This window comes from Macrotis lagotis, chromosome 5 (assembly GCF_037893015.1).
Source record: "Macrotis lagotis isolate mMagLag1 chromosome 5, bilby.v1.9.chrom.fasta, whole genome shotgun sequence".
In the NCBI taxonomy this organism is placed as follows: domain Eukaryota; kingdom Metazoa; phylum Chordata; class Mammalia; order Peramelemorphia; family Peramelidae; genus Macrotis; species Macrotis lagotis.
In genome coordinates this window covers 167181906-167197411 of record NC_133662.1, presented here as the reverse complement: position 1 = coordinate 167197411, position 15506 = coordinate 167181906, and the positions used below count along the sequence as shown (strand labels likewise).

The 15506-nt window shown below is 33.0% G+C and overlaps 1 protein-coding gene across 1 annotated transcript in view; it reads left to right on the top strand.

The window, feature by feature from the left end:
- The window catches only part of SYNE1 (spectrin repeat containing nuclear envelope protein 1), a 598518-nt gene that overhangs the window by 196995 nt on the left and 386017 nt on the right, over window positions 1–15506 (top strand). The window contains exons 13-14 of the mRNA XM_074187858.1: window positions 9969–10081; window positions 10640–10808. Coding sequence (XP_074043959.1) covers window positions 9969–10081; window positions 10640–10808 — 282 coding nt within the window. The remainder of the gene's footprint in view (window positions 1–9968; window positions 10082–10639; window positions 10809–15506) is intronic.

Genomic DNA, 15506 nt, shown 5'->3' with positions numbered 1-15506 from the left:
ATAAATTGCCTTTGCATATCCTTTGACCATTTGTCAATTGGGGAATGGCTTTTTGTTTTAAAAATATGACTCAGTTCTCTGTATATTTTAGAAATGAGTCCTTTGTCAGAATCCTTAGTTGTAAAGATTGTTTCCCAATTTACTACATTTCTTTTGATCTTGGTTACATTTGTTTTATCTGTGCAAAAGCTTTTTAATTTAATGTAATCGAAATCATCTAATTGGTTTTTGGTGATGTTCTCCAATTCTTCCTTAGTCATAAACTGTTCCCCTTTCCATAGATCTGACAGGTAGACCAGTCCTTGATCTTCTAATTTGCTTATAGTATTGTTTTTTATATCTATGTCCTGTAACCATTTGGATCTTATCTTGGTAAAGGGTGTGAGGTGTTGGTCTAATCTAAGTTTCTTCCATACTAATTTCCAATTATCCCAGCAATTTTTATCAAAGAGGGAGTTTTTATCCCAATGGCCGGACTCTTTGGCTTTATCAAAGAGCAGATTACTATAATCATCTCCTGCTTTTACACCTAGTCTATTCCACTGGTCCACGACTCTATTTCTTAGCCAATACCAAACAGTATTGATGACTGATGCTTTATAATATAATTTTAGATCGGGTAGGGCTAAGCCACCTTCTTTTGTACTTTTTTTCATTAAGCTCCTGGCAATTTTTGACTTTTTATTTCTCCATATGAATTTACTTACAATTTTTTCTAACTCATTAAAGTAATTTTTTGGAATTTTGATTGGTAGGGCACTAAACAGATAGTTTAGTTTTGGTAGAATTGTCATTTTTATTATATTAACTCTACCTATCCATGAGCAGTTGATATTTGCCCAGTTATTTAAATCTAATTTAATTAGTGTGAGAAGTGTTTTATAATTGTTTTCAAAAAAGATTCTGAGTCTGTCTTGGCAAATAGACTCCCAAATATATTATATTGTCTGAGGTTACTTTGAATGGGATTTCTCTTTCTAGATCTTCCTGCTGTTTCTTGCTAGACATATATAGAAAAGTTGAGGATTTATGAGGGTTTATTTTATAACCTACAACTTTGCTAAAATTGCTGATTGTTTCCAGTAGATTTTTAGATGATTTCTTGGGATTCTCTAGGTAGACCATCATGTCATCTGCAAAGAGTGAGAGTTTTGTCTCTTCCTTCCCAATTCTAATTCCTTTCATTTCTTTTTCTTCTCTAATTGCTGATGCTAACATGTCTAATACAATATTGAATAGTAGTGGTGATAATGGGCACCCTTGTTTCACCCCTGATCTTATTGGGAATGCCTCTAGCCTCTCCCCATTGAATATAATGCTTGTTGATGGTTTCAGATAGATACTGCTAATTATTTTAAGGAACAGTCCATTTATTCCTACACTCTCTAGTGTTTTTAATAGAAATGGATGCTGTATTTTGTCAAAAGCTTTTTAAGCATCTATTGATATGATCATATGATTTCTGATAGGTTTGTTGTTGATATAATTGAGTATACTAACAGTTTTCCTGATATTGAACCAACCCTGAATTCCTGGAACAAATCCTACTTGATCATAATGTATTATCCTAGTGATGACTTGTTGTAATCGTTTTGCTAAGATTTTATTTAAGATTTTTGCATCTATACTCATCAGGGAAATAGGTCTATAATTTTCTTTCTCTGTTTTAACTCTTCCTGGTTTAGGTAAAAGTACCATATTGGTTTCATAGAAAGAATTAGGCAGAGTTCCATCTTTCCCTATTTTTCCAAAGAGTTTATATAGGATTGGAACCAATTGTTCCTTAAATGTTTGCTAGAATTCACTTGTGAACCCATCAGGCCCTGGAGATTTTTTTTAGGGAGTTCAGTAATGGCTTGTTGAATTTCTTTTTCTGAGATAGGATTGTTTAGGTATTTAATCTCTTCTTCATTTAACCTGGGCAACTTATATTTTTGTAAATATTCATCCATTTCACTTAGATTATCAAATTTATTGGCATAGAGTTGGACAAAATAATTTCGAATTATTACTTTAATTTCCTCCTCATTGGTGGTGAGTTCACCTTTTTCATTCATAATACTAGCAATTTGGTTTTCTTCTTTTTTTAATCAAATTGACCAGAGGTTTATCAATTTTATTGGTTTTTTCATAATACCAACTTTTGGTTTTATTTATTAATTCAATAGTATTTTTGCTTTCAATTTTATTAATTTCTCCTTTAATTTTTAGAATTTCTAATTTGGTATTTAATTGGGGACTTTTGATTTGTTCTTTCTCTAATTTTTTTAGTTGCATGTTTAGTTCATTGATTTCCTCTTTCTCCAATTTATTCATATGAGCATTTAGAGCTATAATATATCCCCTGAGAGTTGCTTTGAATGAATCCCATCGGTTTTGGTATGTTGTTTCATTATTATCATTATCTAGGATAAAATGGTTAATTCTTTCTATAATTTGTTTTTTGGTCCACTCATTTTTTAAGATGAGGTTATTCAGTTTCCAATTTGTTCTGGGTCTATATCTCCTTGGCCCAGTATCGCATATGACTTTTATTGCATTGTGATCTGAGAAAGATGTATTCACTATTTCTGCCTTTCTGCAGTTGATCATTAGATTTTTATGTCCTAGTACATGGTCAATTTTTGTATAAGTTCCATGTACTGCAGAGAAAAAGGTATATTCCTTTCTAACCCCATTCAGTTTCCTCCATAAGTCTACCATATCTAATTTTTCTAACAATCTATTTACCTCCCTAATTTCTTTCTTGTTTGTTTTATGATTCGATTTATCTAGATCTGATAGTGGGAGCCTTAGGTCTCCCACTAGTAGAATTTTTCTGTCTATGTCTTCCTGTAGTTCTTTCAGCTTCTCCTCTAAGAATTTGGGTGCTGTCCCACTGGGTGCATATATATTCAATATTGAAATGACTTTATTGTCTATGGTACCATTTTAGGAGGATAAAGTTTCCTTCCTTATCTCTTTTAATGCTATCTATTTTTGCTGCTGCTTTGTCTGAGATAAGGACTGCTACCCCTGATGTTTTTTACTTCAGCTGAAGCAAAATATATTTTGCTCCAACCTTTTACCTTTACTCTATATGTATCTCTCTGCTTCAAATGAGTTTCTTGTAAGCAGCATATTGTAGGATTCTGGTTTTTAATCCACTCTGCTATTTGCTTACGTTTTAAGGGAGAGTTCATCCACTAATGGACTTATGATTGATAATTCTTTATTGCCCTCTGTGCTATCTTCCTTCTGTTTGTATTTTCCCCTTCCCCCCCCCTTTTATCCATATTCCCCAGTCTTTTGTTTCTGAAAACCACCCCCTTCATCCCCTTCAGTGTGTTTGCACTCCTATATCACACCCTCCCCTTTCTTTCCCCTTTCCCCTTCCTTTCCTTTTGTTATTTCCCCTTATTTCCCTCACTCTCCTTCCCTTTCTCCATCCCCCCTCCCCCTTTCCCCTTTTAATATTTGAAAGGTTAGATGTTTTATAAGTTAACTGAGTATGTGTAGGTTGACTTTAAGCCAAGTGTGATGAGAAGATGATTCAGGTGTTTCTCCTCTGCTCCCTTCTTCCCCACTATTACCATAGGTTTTTTGTACCTCTTAGTGTAATGAGATTTACCCCATTTAGTCCCTTCCCTCCTCCCGTCTCTTTCCTGTTCCCCTTTTTTAGGGAGGTAGTGTTGGTCTTTTTTGGATCATTCTATCTAAGTCATAGAAAATTCTGAGTGTCAGTCCCTTCTAGTTCTGTATATTGTATCAAATAGAGTCAAAATTCCTGAGAGTTATTAGAGTCTTTCTCCCAAGTGGGGTTAATGCCAGTTACATCCCATTAGATAGTAGTCTCATGGATAGGTCATGAATGTCCATCATTTCTGGCTAGGTGTATTCTCTCTGTTAGAGTTACATTTCTCAAGGTTTATGAGAATCTTTTTCTCCCCCTGTGCTGGGATATAGCCAGTTTCAAATTACTGGATTGCATTTTTTGATGCAGACAATTTAAACAAAATACTAGCAGAGAGATTATAGCAATATATTTCAAAGATCACACATTATGATCAGGACAGTTTCAGTATTAGGAAAGTTTTCAGTGTAATAGACCATATCATAACAAAAACAGCAAAAATCATATTTATCTCAATAAATGCAGAAAAAGCTTTTTGACAAAATGTAACATTCATTCCTACTAAAAACACTATGGGAATAAATGTTTTCTTTTCCATCTAAAATGATCAACAAGCATTATTTGTAATAGGATTAAGACAGAGGCTTCCCAATGCTATCAGGAATGAAACAAAGATCCTTATTATTGCTGGTTTTATTCAATATTGTGCTGTAAATTTTAATTACAGCGATGAGAAGAAAAATAAATTAAAGAAATTTGAATAGATAATGAGGAGAGAAAATTATCACTCTTTGCAAGAAATATATGCTTAAAACTAGTTGAAATAATTAACAACCTCAGCAGAGTGGCAGGTTATAAAATAGAACTTCATCAATCATGAGAATTTCCATATATTGTCAATAAAGTCCAGCAAGAAGAGATAGAAAAATCTCATTTAAATTAACTGTAGAAGTGATTAAATATTTGTAAGTTTACCTGCCAAGACAACCCAGGAATAATGTGAGCACAATTGCAAAACTCTTTTCCTATAAATAAAGTAAAAAATATTAATTACTCACAAGTATGACCAACAACATAATAAAAATTACAATTCCACCTAAATTAATTCATTTGTTCAATGTCTTGCCAATCAAATTACCAAAATTTATTTTTGAGCTAGGAAAAAAACAACAAAATTAATCTGGAAGAAAAAAGATAAAGAATATCAAGCAAATCAATAAAAATGTGAAGGAAGGTGTTCTAACACACAAGATTTCAAACTGTATTGCAAAGTGGTAATCACTCAAATAATCTAGCGTTGTCTATGAAATAGACTGGTATCAGTGGAATAGATTAGGTATACAATATACAATAGCAAATGACCTTAGTAATCAAGTTTTTGGTAAACACAAAATTCCATGCTTTGAAGATAAGAATTCACTAACTGACAAACATTGTTGGGAAAACTGGAAAGTAGTATGGTTGAAATATCTCACATCATACACCAAGAAAAGATCAAAATGGGTGCATGTTTTATATTTAAAGAATTATATCATAAGCACATTATGGGAGCATGGAATACTTTTCCTGTCATATTTATGGTTAAAAGAAGAATTTATAAACAAGAGACAAAGAGAATCATGGAATGTAAAATATATAGTTTTCATTATTCACTCATTTTTTTCAGCTCTATCTGACTCTTCATGATCCCATTTATAATTTTCCTGGCAAAGAATCTAGAGTAGCTTGCCATTTTTACTCCAGCTCATTTTATAGATGAGTAAACTGAAATAAACAGAGTTAAAGTGACTGAAGTACCTCAAGACAGATTTGAGCTTAGGAAGATGAATCTTCCTAACTTTAGTTCCAGCACCCTATTCACCATCCCTTAATTTTTATCCCATTAAATTTAAGATTTTTGCACAAACAAAACCAATGCAGCCAAGATTAGAAGGAAAGTAGAAAACTGGCGAGAAAATGTACAAGTTTCAATCAAAGAAAAAGGAAAGGGATCTATATGTACATAAATATTTATACAACTCTTTTTTTATGGCAATGAATTGATAATTAATGAGATGCACAACAGTTGAGGAATCTCTGAACCAGTTGTGGTATATTATTGTGATGGAATACTTTTGTGTTATAAGAAAGGACAAGCAGAAAAAAACCATGGAAATACTTATATGAACTGATGCAAAGTGAAGTGAACAGAATGAAGGGAACATTTTTGCCTAAGAATAATTATGATGAGCAATTGTGAATGACAGATATTCTTAGTAATAAAATAATTGAAGACAATTCTAAAGGACTTAGGATAAAAAATGTTATCCACCTCCAGAGAAAGAACTAATGGAATCTGAATCCAGATTGAGGCATAATTTTTCCCTTTCTTTGATTCTTTTTTGGTAGCATGGAAATATGCCATGATTTCACATGTATGGTTGATGAAATATTTCTTGCCTTCACAATGGATGGGAAAGAATGGAAAGGGGAAAGAATTCAGAACCTAAAATTCTAAAAAATGAATGTCAAAATAAATAATTTTCTTATAAAATGAGATATATTTAAAATGTAGAACATGACACTTACAAATCATGATTTGTAAGCAAGAACAGAATTTAAACTCCTGAGGGCACAGATTGTTTAATTTATTTTCTTGTTATCTTCATCCCCTGACACAATGCTTATCATGTGTTAGATGATTAATAAATGATTTTTGATTGATTAGCTTGATTATTTTATAATAATATTTGTCATCTTTTTTTAAAATTTAAATTGATTTACATTTGGTTTATGTGCATTTTTCTCTTACAAGTTTTCATTTTCCCAGTTTCTAAAATGAAGCTCCTGTAAGAAGATCTAACATGCTCACTTTGAATCAAACTTTAACTGTGTTAGCAAAATTATTCCTTTGGGAAAAAAGAAATACCCATAACATTTTGCTAGGAAATTCACTTAGAAATGCTGATAAGTTTATCTTTTAAATTTTACTCACTCTTCAAAGATTCCACCTTTTCCAAAATTATTGTCATTATTATAAATTTTTTCAGATTAATAGAAGCAAAACATCTCTGGAATCTTTAGAGCATGGTATATAAAAAATATATTAGGACATTATATAACTGCATTAAACTCCTTAGTGTATACTTTAACTACCAAAAAAAAAGTTCTTCTTAAGGATCTTGTAAAAATTTGACAAGCAGAAAACTTCTGAAAATGAAAAAAGAGAAGACCTTAGTTTGGTTATTTAACCATCAGTCACTTTCTTGCAAGAATATATTTTTTCATCCATATTCATTCACAATTGTATTTGCTGAATGTCTCAATTCATATAAAGGTAAAATCATTGGTAGCAAATTTTTAACTTTCCCTTTTAATATTTTAGGAGGTTGGGGTGGCTAGATTATTGGAAATACATAATAAGGATTGTTTGGATTTGTTCTACTGCATCATGTATTAGGGATATTCCTTGTTAACACTGTAGGAAGGAAGAAGTATTAATTAAGCAACTACTATGCACCAGGAACTGTAGCAAGTCTAATACTTTGCCTTTCATAACTTATATTCAGCTCAAGGTAACTCATAATTCTGATCCATTCAATTCAATATGTAATTATTAAACCACTAATATTGCATGATCTTGTGCTAGATGCTGGGAATATGAAAATAAGAATAAAATAATCCAGGCCTATCAAGAGATGAGGAGAGAGAGAGAACATTAATTAAATACATAGCATTAAGATGCGTAGTAATTTTAGATGGAAGAACTATAATGGAATCATGAAAACTTTCTTGTAAGAGATGGCTCTTGAGTTGAACCTTGAGGGGAATTAGGAATCTTAAAGGTGGAAATGAGAAGGGAGAATATTCCAGGTAAGGGAAGATTTGTCTAAATTATTTGCAAGACTGAAAGTGAACTTCACAAATATCTATTAATAGGCCAAATTAGAATGTATAAGGAGAGATATATTTTCATGTGAAGTTGTTTTATATTGTTTAGAATTGGAGAGGAATGTAGAGACTTTCTACTCCAAAACTGTCATTTTATAATTGGGGAAATTGAGACCCAGAGAGAAAATTACTTGCCCAAGATCATACAGCAAATTAGTTGGAAGGTTTGGACAAAAATATAATGTCTTCACTCAACTCCTATGATATTTCTGTTATACCATGTTGATTTTGGGGAGGGAGGAGGGAAAAAGCAAGAAATGAGATAGATCTTAAAAATATGATTATATCACTTGAGATATTTCGTTTAGGAAACCATGAAATTTTTGCTTGATCATTAAGTTTTACTCTTTCTTAGATTTTATTTTTTCCCAAATTCTGTATTTAGTGGCAAATTTATTTCTATAGTACCTCTAAGTTCTGATTGTACTTATTCAGACTACCACTCTTGCCAGCAGTTAGCTATATGGTATGGAAGTTCTTATTCCAACTCCTACCCTTACTAACAAATCAAGTTATCAGAACCATATTTTATCTTCCTCCTGGGTAATAGGGAAATGGAGTTCTAATGTCATGGGTGTTAGTCCCCATTCTGGTGGGTTCTCTTCATTATTGACTGCCAATTACAATTATTATTTCTCTTCTAACATTGATCCAGTGATTGGCACTTATTATTTAACTAATTAAAATCAATTATCTTTGACAAAGACATATTATTGAAAAGATAAAGTATGAACAATACAAACATATCTCCTTAAACTGGAGGCATCTCCTCCCCTTTACCATCTTGGTTCTTGAGAGATCAAGTTAAAATTTAATATTGTTTCTACACACTATCCTCCCTATTGAGTTCACTCATATATGGTATAGTAATGAATGGTGGCTTTCTTGGACACCATTACTCTAATGCTATTCTGGGTTAAGTAGGATTACTAAATCTGGGTTTGACTAGTGGAAAATTCTAGCATAAGTTTCCCTTCTCCTCTGGACTTCTAGGAACTTGCTTTTGAAGTGGATCACTCATTCTGTCACCACACTCTAGTACAACTTCCTACCTTTTGAAGCTCCCTAGGTAATGGGAGTCTTTGGTGAATTGTAATCTAAGAACACAAGAGAAGACATATAAAAGAGAAGCAATAGCCAGGTCATAAATTCACCAGCCTTAGGCAACTGACATTAGGAGACCATTGCTCCTCACTTTGCCTCCAACTCAGAGATTTATAGTAGCCATTACCTCCATATTGGAACATAGCCAGGGAGAAAAGAGACCAAGTTATCGCTTTGTTGGGGTTTTTACCATGCACAATCAATTCTGACTTATTAATTGGTCTAAAAGATGGGAAATAGTTATAAAAAATATCTTGACATGCACTGAAGTGGAGTTGGATACTCCATTACAAGTGTCCAGAGGACATTCATGTGTGTGCTTCTAGAACTAGGCTCTTTCATTGACTAGTCCCTCATTACATACGCATATGTTTATCTTTTTAATAGTTCAGAGTGTCTCTGTTGTTACCAAATACCTATAGAACCAGAAGGGGACTTAGGGTAGCATCTCCAAAAAAAATGAAGAGTAAGATGTATTCTTTTCACTCCCTCCCCATTACCTGGTCTTTCCTTTTCATTCCCTCTCACAAAAGTGAGAGTCAGAGGGCAACAAAGCCCAGATAAGGAGACTAGGTGGTCCAGCCAATAGAGCACCAACCCTGGAATCAAAAGGCTTTGAGTTCAAATCTAGTTTCAGACATTTGCTAGCTGTGTGACCAAGAGCAACTCACTCAACCTCGATTGCCTCATCCCCCACCCACCCCCCAAAAAGAAATCTCAGACAGGTGTAACAAACCATATAGGTATGAGGCTGATGACCAGGAAAAAATCATCAACTAACATCAAAGTGAAGCTGAGAGACAGAAGCTGAATTTAGTTTCAAGTTTTTCAAGATATGTTCTGGGATAATCAGTTATTGCCATTAGATAGTGATCAATCAGTATTAGAATTTGTTACCATGAAAGGGTTAACTTGGTTATATTGGGATTTATGTTTTACTTTTTTCAAAAATGGAAAATTGTGGGAAAACCAGCATATTATTTGTGGAATCTCTTAAATTATCTTTTTAAGCAGCCATGGAATCAAAACCATGCTCATGTTTCTTTAAAATCTCAGAATGATATTGTTGTGCCGATGTCATGTGTGTTTCAAAGATGCCATAATGATTCCTTTTCACTCCTGCATAAATGTCTCACATGTAACTGCTTAGTCTGTGGACCAGCCCAGAACCTGTGATCAGAATTAAGCTTCCTACCGATGTGGCAGCAGGACCAAATTGTTGAATACATTGACTCATCGTTGCAGGCTTAGCATCATGCTTCTTAGTTAGCCTCCTGTGAGCAGTATTTCTTTTCTCTCCTTCTTTTAAAAATCATGCCAGGATCTACTTAAAAACATAGATGGTCACAGAAAAGCATTCCATGAGATCCACCGGACCAGGTCTGTTAATGGTGTCCCTGTGCCACCTGAACAGTTAGAGGACATGGCTGAAAGGTAAGTATAATCTCTGGTTACATTGAACTCTCTCTCCTTTAGAATGCAAAGTGATTGCTTGTTGCCTGGGATTTTTCAACACATGTTCTCCAAACCTTGACTTGCTTTAGGTGAATCAACATAGGAGCCAGTAGCATCCCACAGTTTTCTGATCCTTGTGCCAAATCAGCTAGATCTGATTTATCAATAATGGAAAAGAAGAAACCTAAATGTCTTTGAGAAATGAGGGAATGATTTTTTTCATAGGAGATATTATTATTCAGACTTGTAAGGAACATTATGTAATGTTGCAAAAGGAAACAGATGAAGGATGAGTTGGCAGGAAAAAGAACTAAGCCAAAGATTTGAATTGATGATTTATGCCTTTAAATGCACAGAACTAGAAAAGAAATGCTTTTTTCTAAACCAGTCCTCAGGCTGTGAAGCAGTCAGAGTTAAAAGGAGCCTTAATCTCTGTGTTATGTTTCCTATTAAACACAGCTCACACCTAACAGGTTAACAAGCATCACTCTGTTACTATTGGTAACATTCTCTAAGTAAAGCACGTTTCATTTCTAGGTTTAATTTTGTTTCATCTGCCTCGGAACTCCACCTAATGAAAATGGAATTTCTGGAATTAAAGTACCGGCTGTTATCACTGTTAGTCTTAGCAGAGTCGAAGTTAAAGTCATGGATCATCAAATATGGAAGAAGAGAAACAGTGGAGCTCCTTCTACAGAATTACATTGTAAGTCATATTTCTTTCAAAAGAAATGCTAAAAACTTACAGATTTCATTTTTGAATTTAAAATAAATGGAGAAAGAAAAACACCAGAAAATATTCATTAGATGGGATGCTACTCTAGGATCTTTTAGATTATTTTAAAATTGGACAGTTATTTGTTAACCCTTTGTAATCAGATGAAACTGATAGCTTCAGGATGCATGACTTTTCCTTGACAAGTTTATTCCCCAGGGACAAACTGCCTGGATGTTCACCTGGAAGTCTGACTACTGCTTTTCCAACATTATACTTGTAGATCCTTTCCACATCTCCCTGTACAGATCTGCTGTACAAATCCAATCTTCCCGTGTCTTCAGGGACATGATATACTTTATATAAACTCTAACTAACATTTAATGTTAGACTGTGTTCTGTCATTCAAATGGTAGTCTGCATCCATCAAAGAAATAACATTTTAGTGTTTTATTTTAATATTAGCTCAGGCTAATATTAATTAATTAGAAAGTTAATTACTTTTATAGGGAAAGTCATATAATGAATTCAGTTTCCTTATCATTAGGCAGTTAAGTGGTATAGTATAGAGTACTGAACCTGTAATAAGGAAGATCCAAGTCCAAATCTGGATTTCTTAGGCATTTACTAGTTGTGTGATCCTGGACAAGTCATTTAACTTTTGTCTGACTCAGTCTTCTCTACTGTAAAATGAGAATATTTATAGCATCTACCTCCCAGAATTGTTGTGAGAAAATATTTGTATTTAGCATATAGTAGACACTTAAATGATTGCTTTTGCTCCCTCTCTCAACTGAAAAAAATGTGGAGTTTGGACAATATAATAACCCTCCAGATTTTAATGGTTATACAAGTTACAAAGTTTACTACATACATATGTATAATCTGAAATTTTGTATTATCTGAATTATTTTTAAGCTAGAATCTGTGATTTCTTGATTTAGAGTATCCCTAGTAAAGAAAGTCCCTTTATCAATTGACATCATTCTCTCTCCTCTGCAAGTTAAAGTCATAGTGAGTTTCATGGGTCCCTGAAAGATGATTACCTGCCTAGAGTCACAATGACCAGGAGGTTTCAGAGATGGAACTTAAACCCCAGAATTAGTGAGTTGGAGTCCAATTTTATATGTACTATACCAGGGTGCTTCTTACTTAGGAGCATGAATTATTGATTTTTAGCTATATTTAAACATAGAACCTTTATAAAAAGTTTGTGAGGATGGATCTGAACATGTCATCCTTACTTCTGGCAGCCAGGAGGCACAGTGGATACAACATGGGACCTGGAGAGAGGAAGACCTGAGTTCAAATCAAACCTCAGACACTAGCTGTGTAACCTTGGACAAATTACTTAACCTGTTTGCTTTAGTTTCCTCATCTGTAAAATAAGATTGAAAAGTAAATGTTGGTTTTTCATTTGGAAACAGATGGCTTTCTTCAGTTTTTTCCAAGAAAATGCAAATGGTTTTAAGAAGAGTCCAAAATGATTAATACAACTGAACATCATTCTGATTCCAGATTCCTGCATTCTATCTACTACCACCTAGCCCACCCCCCCCAGTATTTTCCTGCATGAATGAAATTACAAGTACATACTCCTCCCCTCCCCACTACAAGTATGTTCAGTTACTTGGACTAATTACTAATAAGGAGTTCACAATTATTTTAATGAACAGACTAAACTCATTTTGAATTAGTTCACTATTTGCATATAATTAAGATATCATCTTCTGAAAATAGTCTCTTCTTCTAAGTAAGTTAAACTTGCCCTGTCCTTGTTCATTGATTCATGCTATTCATTTTCTTGGTAATTTTTTTCTAAGCAAAGTTTTTTCCTTGACAATGCATTTCAAACCTAGTCAGGACATTTCAGGTAAAATAAAACCAATTTTAAATGAATGGAATTTAGATAAATGTATGTTTATTTTTTCTCTATAAGCATTTATGTAGCTATGTTAAGTCCTTTTACTTGGGTACTTTTTTCCTGGAATGCAAATAAAAAACACTTTTAACACTGTTGCATCATAGAAGGTTTAAATCTTTTTTTCCACATCTTCATTTTACTACCTCTTGTTATAAATGAACAGCATCTACTTTTTAATCTTGGTCAGATATAAGTGGTTATATTTAAATATGTATACAGTATTGCTAAAAATTGACTAGGGAACATTCATTTTAAAAGTATAAATTCTCTTCCTATTTAATTTTGTTTGAATAATTTAAATGAAATGAAAATAGTTAAACTTGAAAGTGTAAAAAGTGCCTTTAAATATACATTTATTTATTTGATCTTTACAAGAATCTGTAAGGTGGGTATTATTATTCTCTTCCTTTTATAGTTCTGGAAGCAGGAATACAAGAAGTTAAGTGACTTGCTCAGGGTCACAAGTAAATAACCAAGTCAGAATTTGAATTTAGGACTTTTCTGACTCAAGGTTCAGCATTTTTTCTATTGTGCCACTAAAGCACAAACACATATTTACATATGTTTGTGTGTGTGTGTATACAGTTATAAAGTATATGCACAAATATATATTTATGTTTGTATCTGCACACTCACACACACATATATATATATATATATATATATATATATAGGTTTATTCATATGTAATGATAAACTTGAATTCATTAGGTATTTTGCAGCTCTCTGCTTTTTTTGTAGCTATTTAGGGATAGCTTCCACCATATTAATGTAAATGCTAGCTATTACCAATGTACCAGTATAATAATGTTAATAATGTTCTTTGAATTCTTTGGCATGGTTATATAAATGGTGAATTATTAATTTCTTTAAAAGATAATGCTTACTGCCTACACTTCAAAGTTCATGTGAGGTTTAATAAGTTGCTAATTTTCAATTTCTAATGTGCAAAATGATCACTTTAAAATGCCAAACTTTATAAATACACAATGACTCAGGAAACAGCCATTATTTGTCTTATTTTTCTCCTCATAAAGATTTTTCTCCTGATAAAGAACTATAACATTTTTGGCTACACAGGTCTTAGTTCTCTTGACTCATTAGATTGTTTTAAGTATTGGGTTTGATGTTTACAATATTCCAGATGGAGATCTCATTTAAAAGTTAAAAGCCTTGAATATATTTTACTATACCCATGTAAATTATCTCATCTCAATACCAAATTCATACAGTATTTTCACATATTTTGCCATTCCTGCAGAGAAGGAAAAGTTTTCTCAGACATTTTAGGCTACATTCTTCATAGCTTCTTTGTTTCTTTAATGCATTATCATCCATTAAAGATGCAGTCATTCTTTTTTTAAATTTTCATTTTTTTCAATTAATAAGAATTTATTTTTCTCTCTCCTACTCCTCCTCTCATCTTAAAAGTAAAGTAAAAAGAAACCTAAGAAATATGCACAGCCAAGTAAAACAGATCCCCACATTACTCATGTCCAAAAATATGTCTCATTCAGACTCTTGAATTCGTCATCTTCTCATGTACAATGAGGTCCTGAATAGTACAAATAATGAATCTCCTGAAATGGTCACATATATTTGAACTATATTTGAAGTATTAATTATGTATTACATGAAGGTGGAAATGTACACCAAAAATTTGAATGATATGATTAGTTCAGGGGGTTCGTTGTTCATATCTATTTGGGTCCTAGTTGTTGATGATGTGATGATGTGTATTTTCTCCTTCATTTCCTCTTCTTTTTTTTAAGTTTTTGCAAGGCAAATGGGGTTAAGTGGCTTGCCCAAGGCCACACAGCCAGGTAATTATTAAGTGTCTGAAGCAGGATTTGAACTCAGGTACTCCTGATTCCAAGGCTGGTGCGCTATCCACTGTGCCACCTAGCCACCCTTTGTCCTTCATTTTCAAAGAAAACCATGAAATCGTGATGCCTTGACTAGTATTCAAATTGGATTTGAGTTGAAGGTGCTGTGCCATGTCACCAGCCTCACTTTATTCTCCAGAGCCATCTGGGTTCAGTGGCCAGATATGAATTAGGATGACTAGAGATGACCTGGATATGAGGCAATCGGGGTTGTGATTGCTCAAGGTCACATACCTAGTAAGTCTCAAATATATGAGGTTAGATCTGAACTGTGGATCATATTAATATAGTGTACATTCTAGTCACTGGGGAGAGAGGAAGACACAGTCCTTACCTCCTAAAAACTTAGGAGTTGAGTAGCATAGTTTATCATCATTCCTCTAGAACCATGATTACTCAGTATATTGATCAGTGTTCTTAAATCAAAATAATTTGATTTTTTAGTATTGTTATTATTATTGTTATTCTCTATGGAGAAAGTGTTTTCCTGGTTCTTCTCATTTCATTATTCATTGTCTTACAGTTCCCAGATTTTTCTGAATCTCTTAAACATTGTCTTTTATTTAACAGATCAATAATAATCTGCTATAATTTGTTATTTGCCATGGTGCATTAACTTATATATTCTTAAAATATTATGGGTAGGGTATTTTTAATTTTCATCTTTAACACAAATATTTATAACTACAGATAATAATTACTTAATATTTATTTATATTGAGCACTCTGTTGATGCATTGACTAATGCAACCAAAAGGAAAAAAGGACTTCATGGGAAGATTTCCTTAAGTTTGATTTTATTAAGCACATAGATTTATCTCAAAACTAGATTGTAAACTATTTAACAAGTCAAGATTATGTCATTTATTTCCCAGTCTG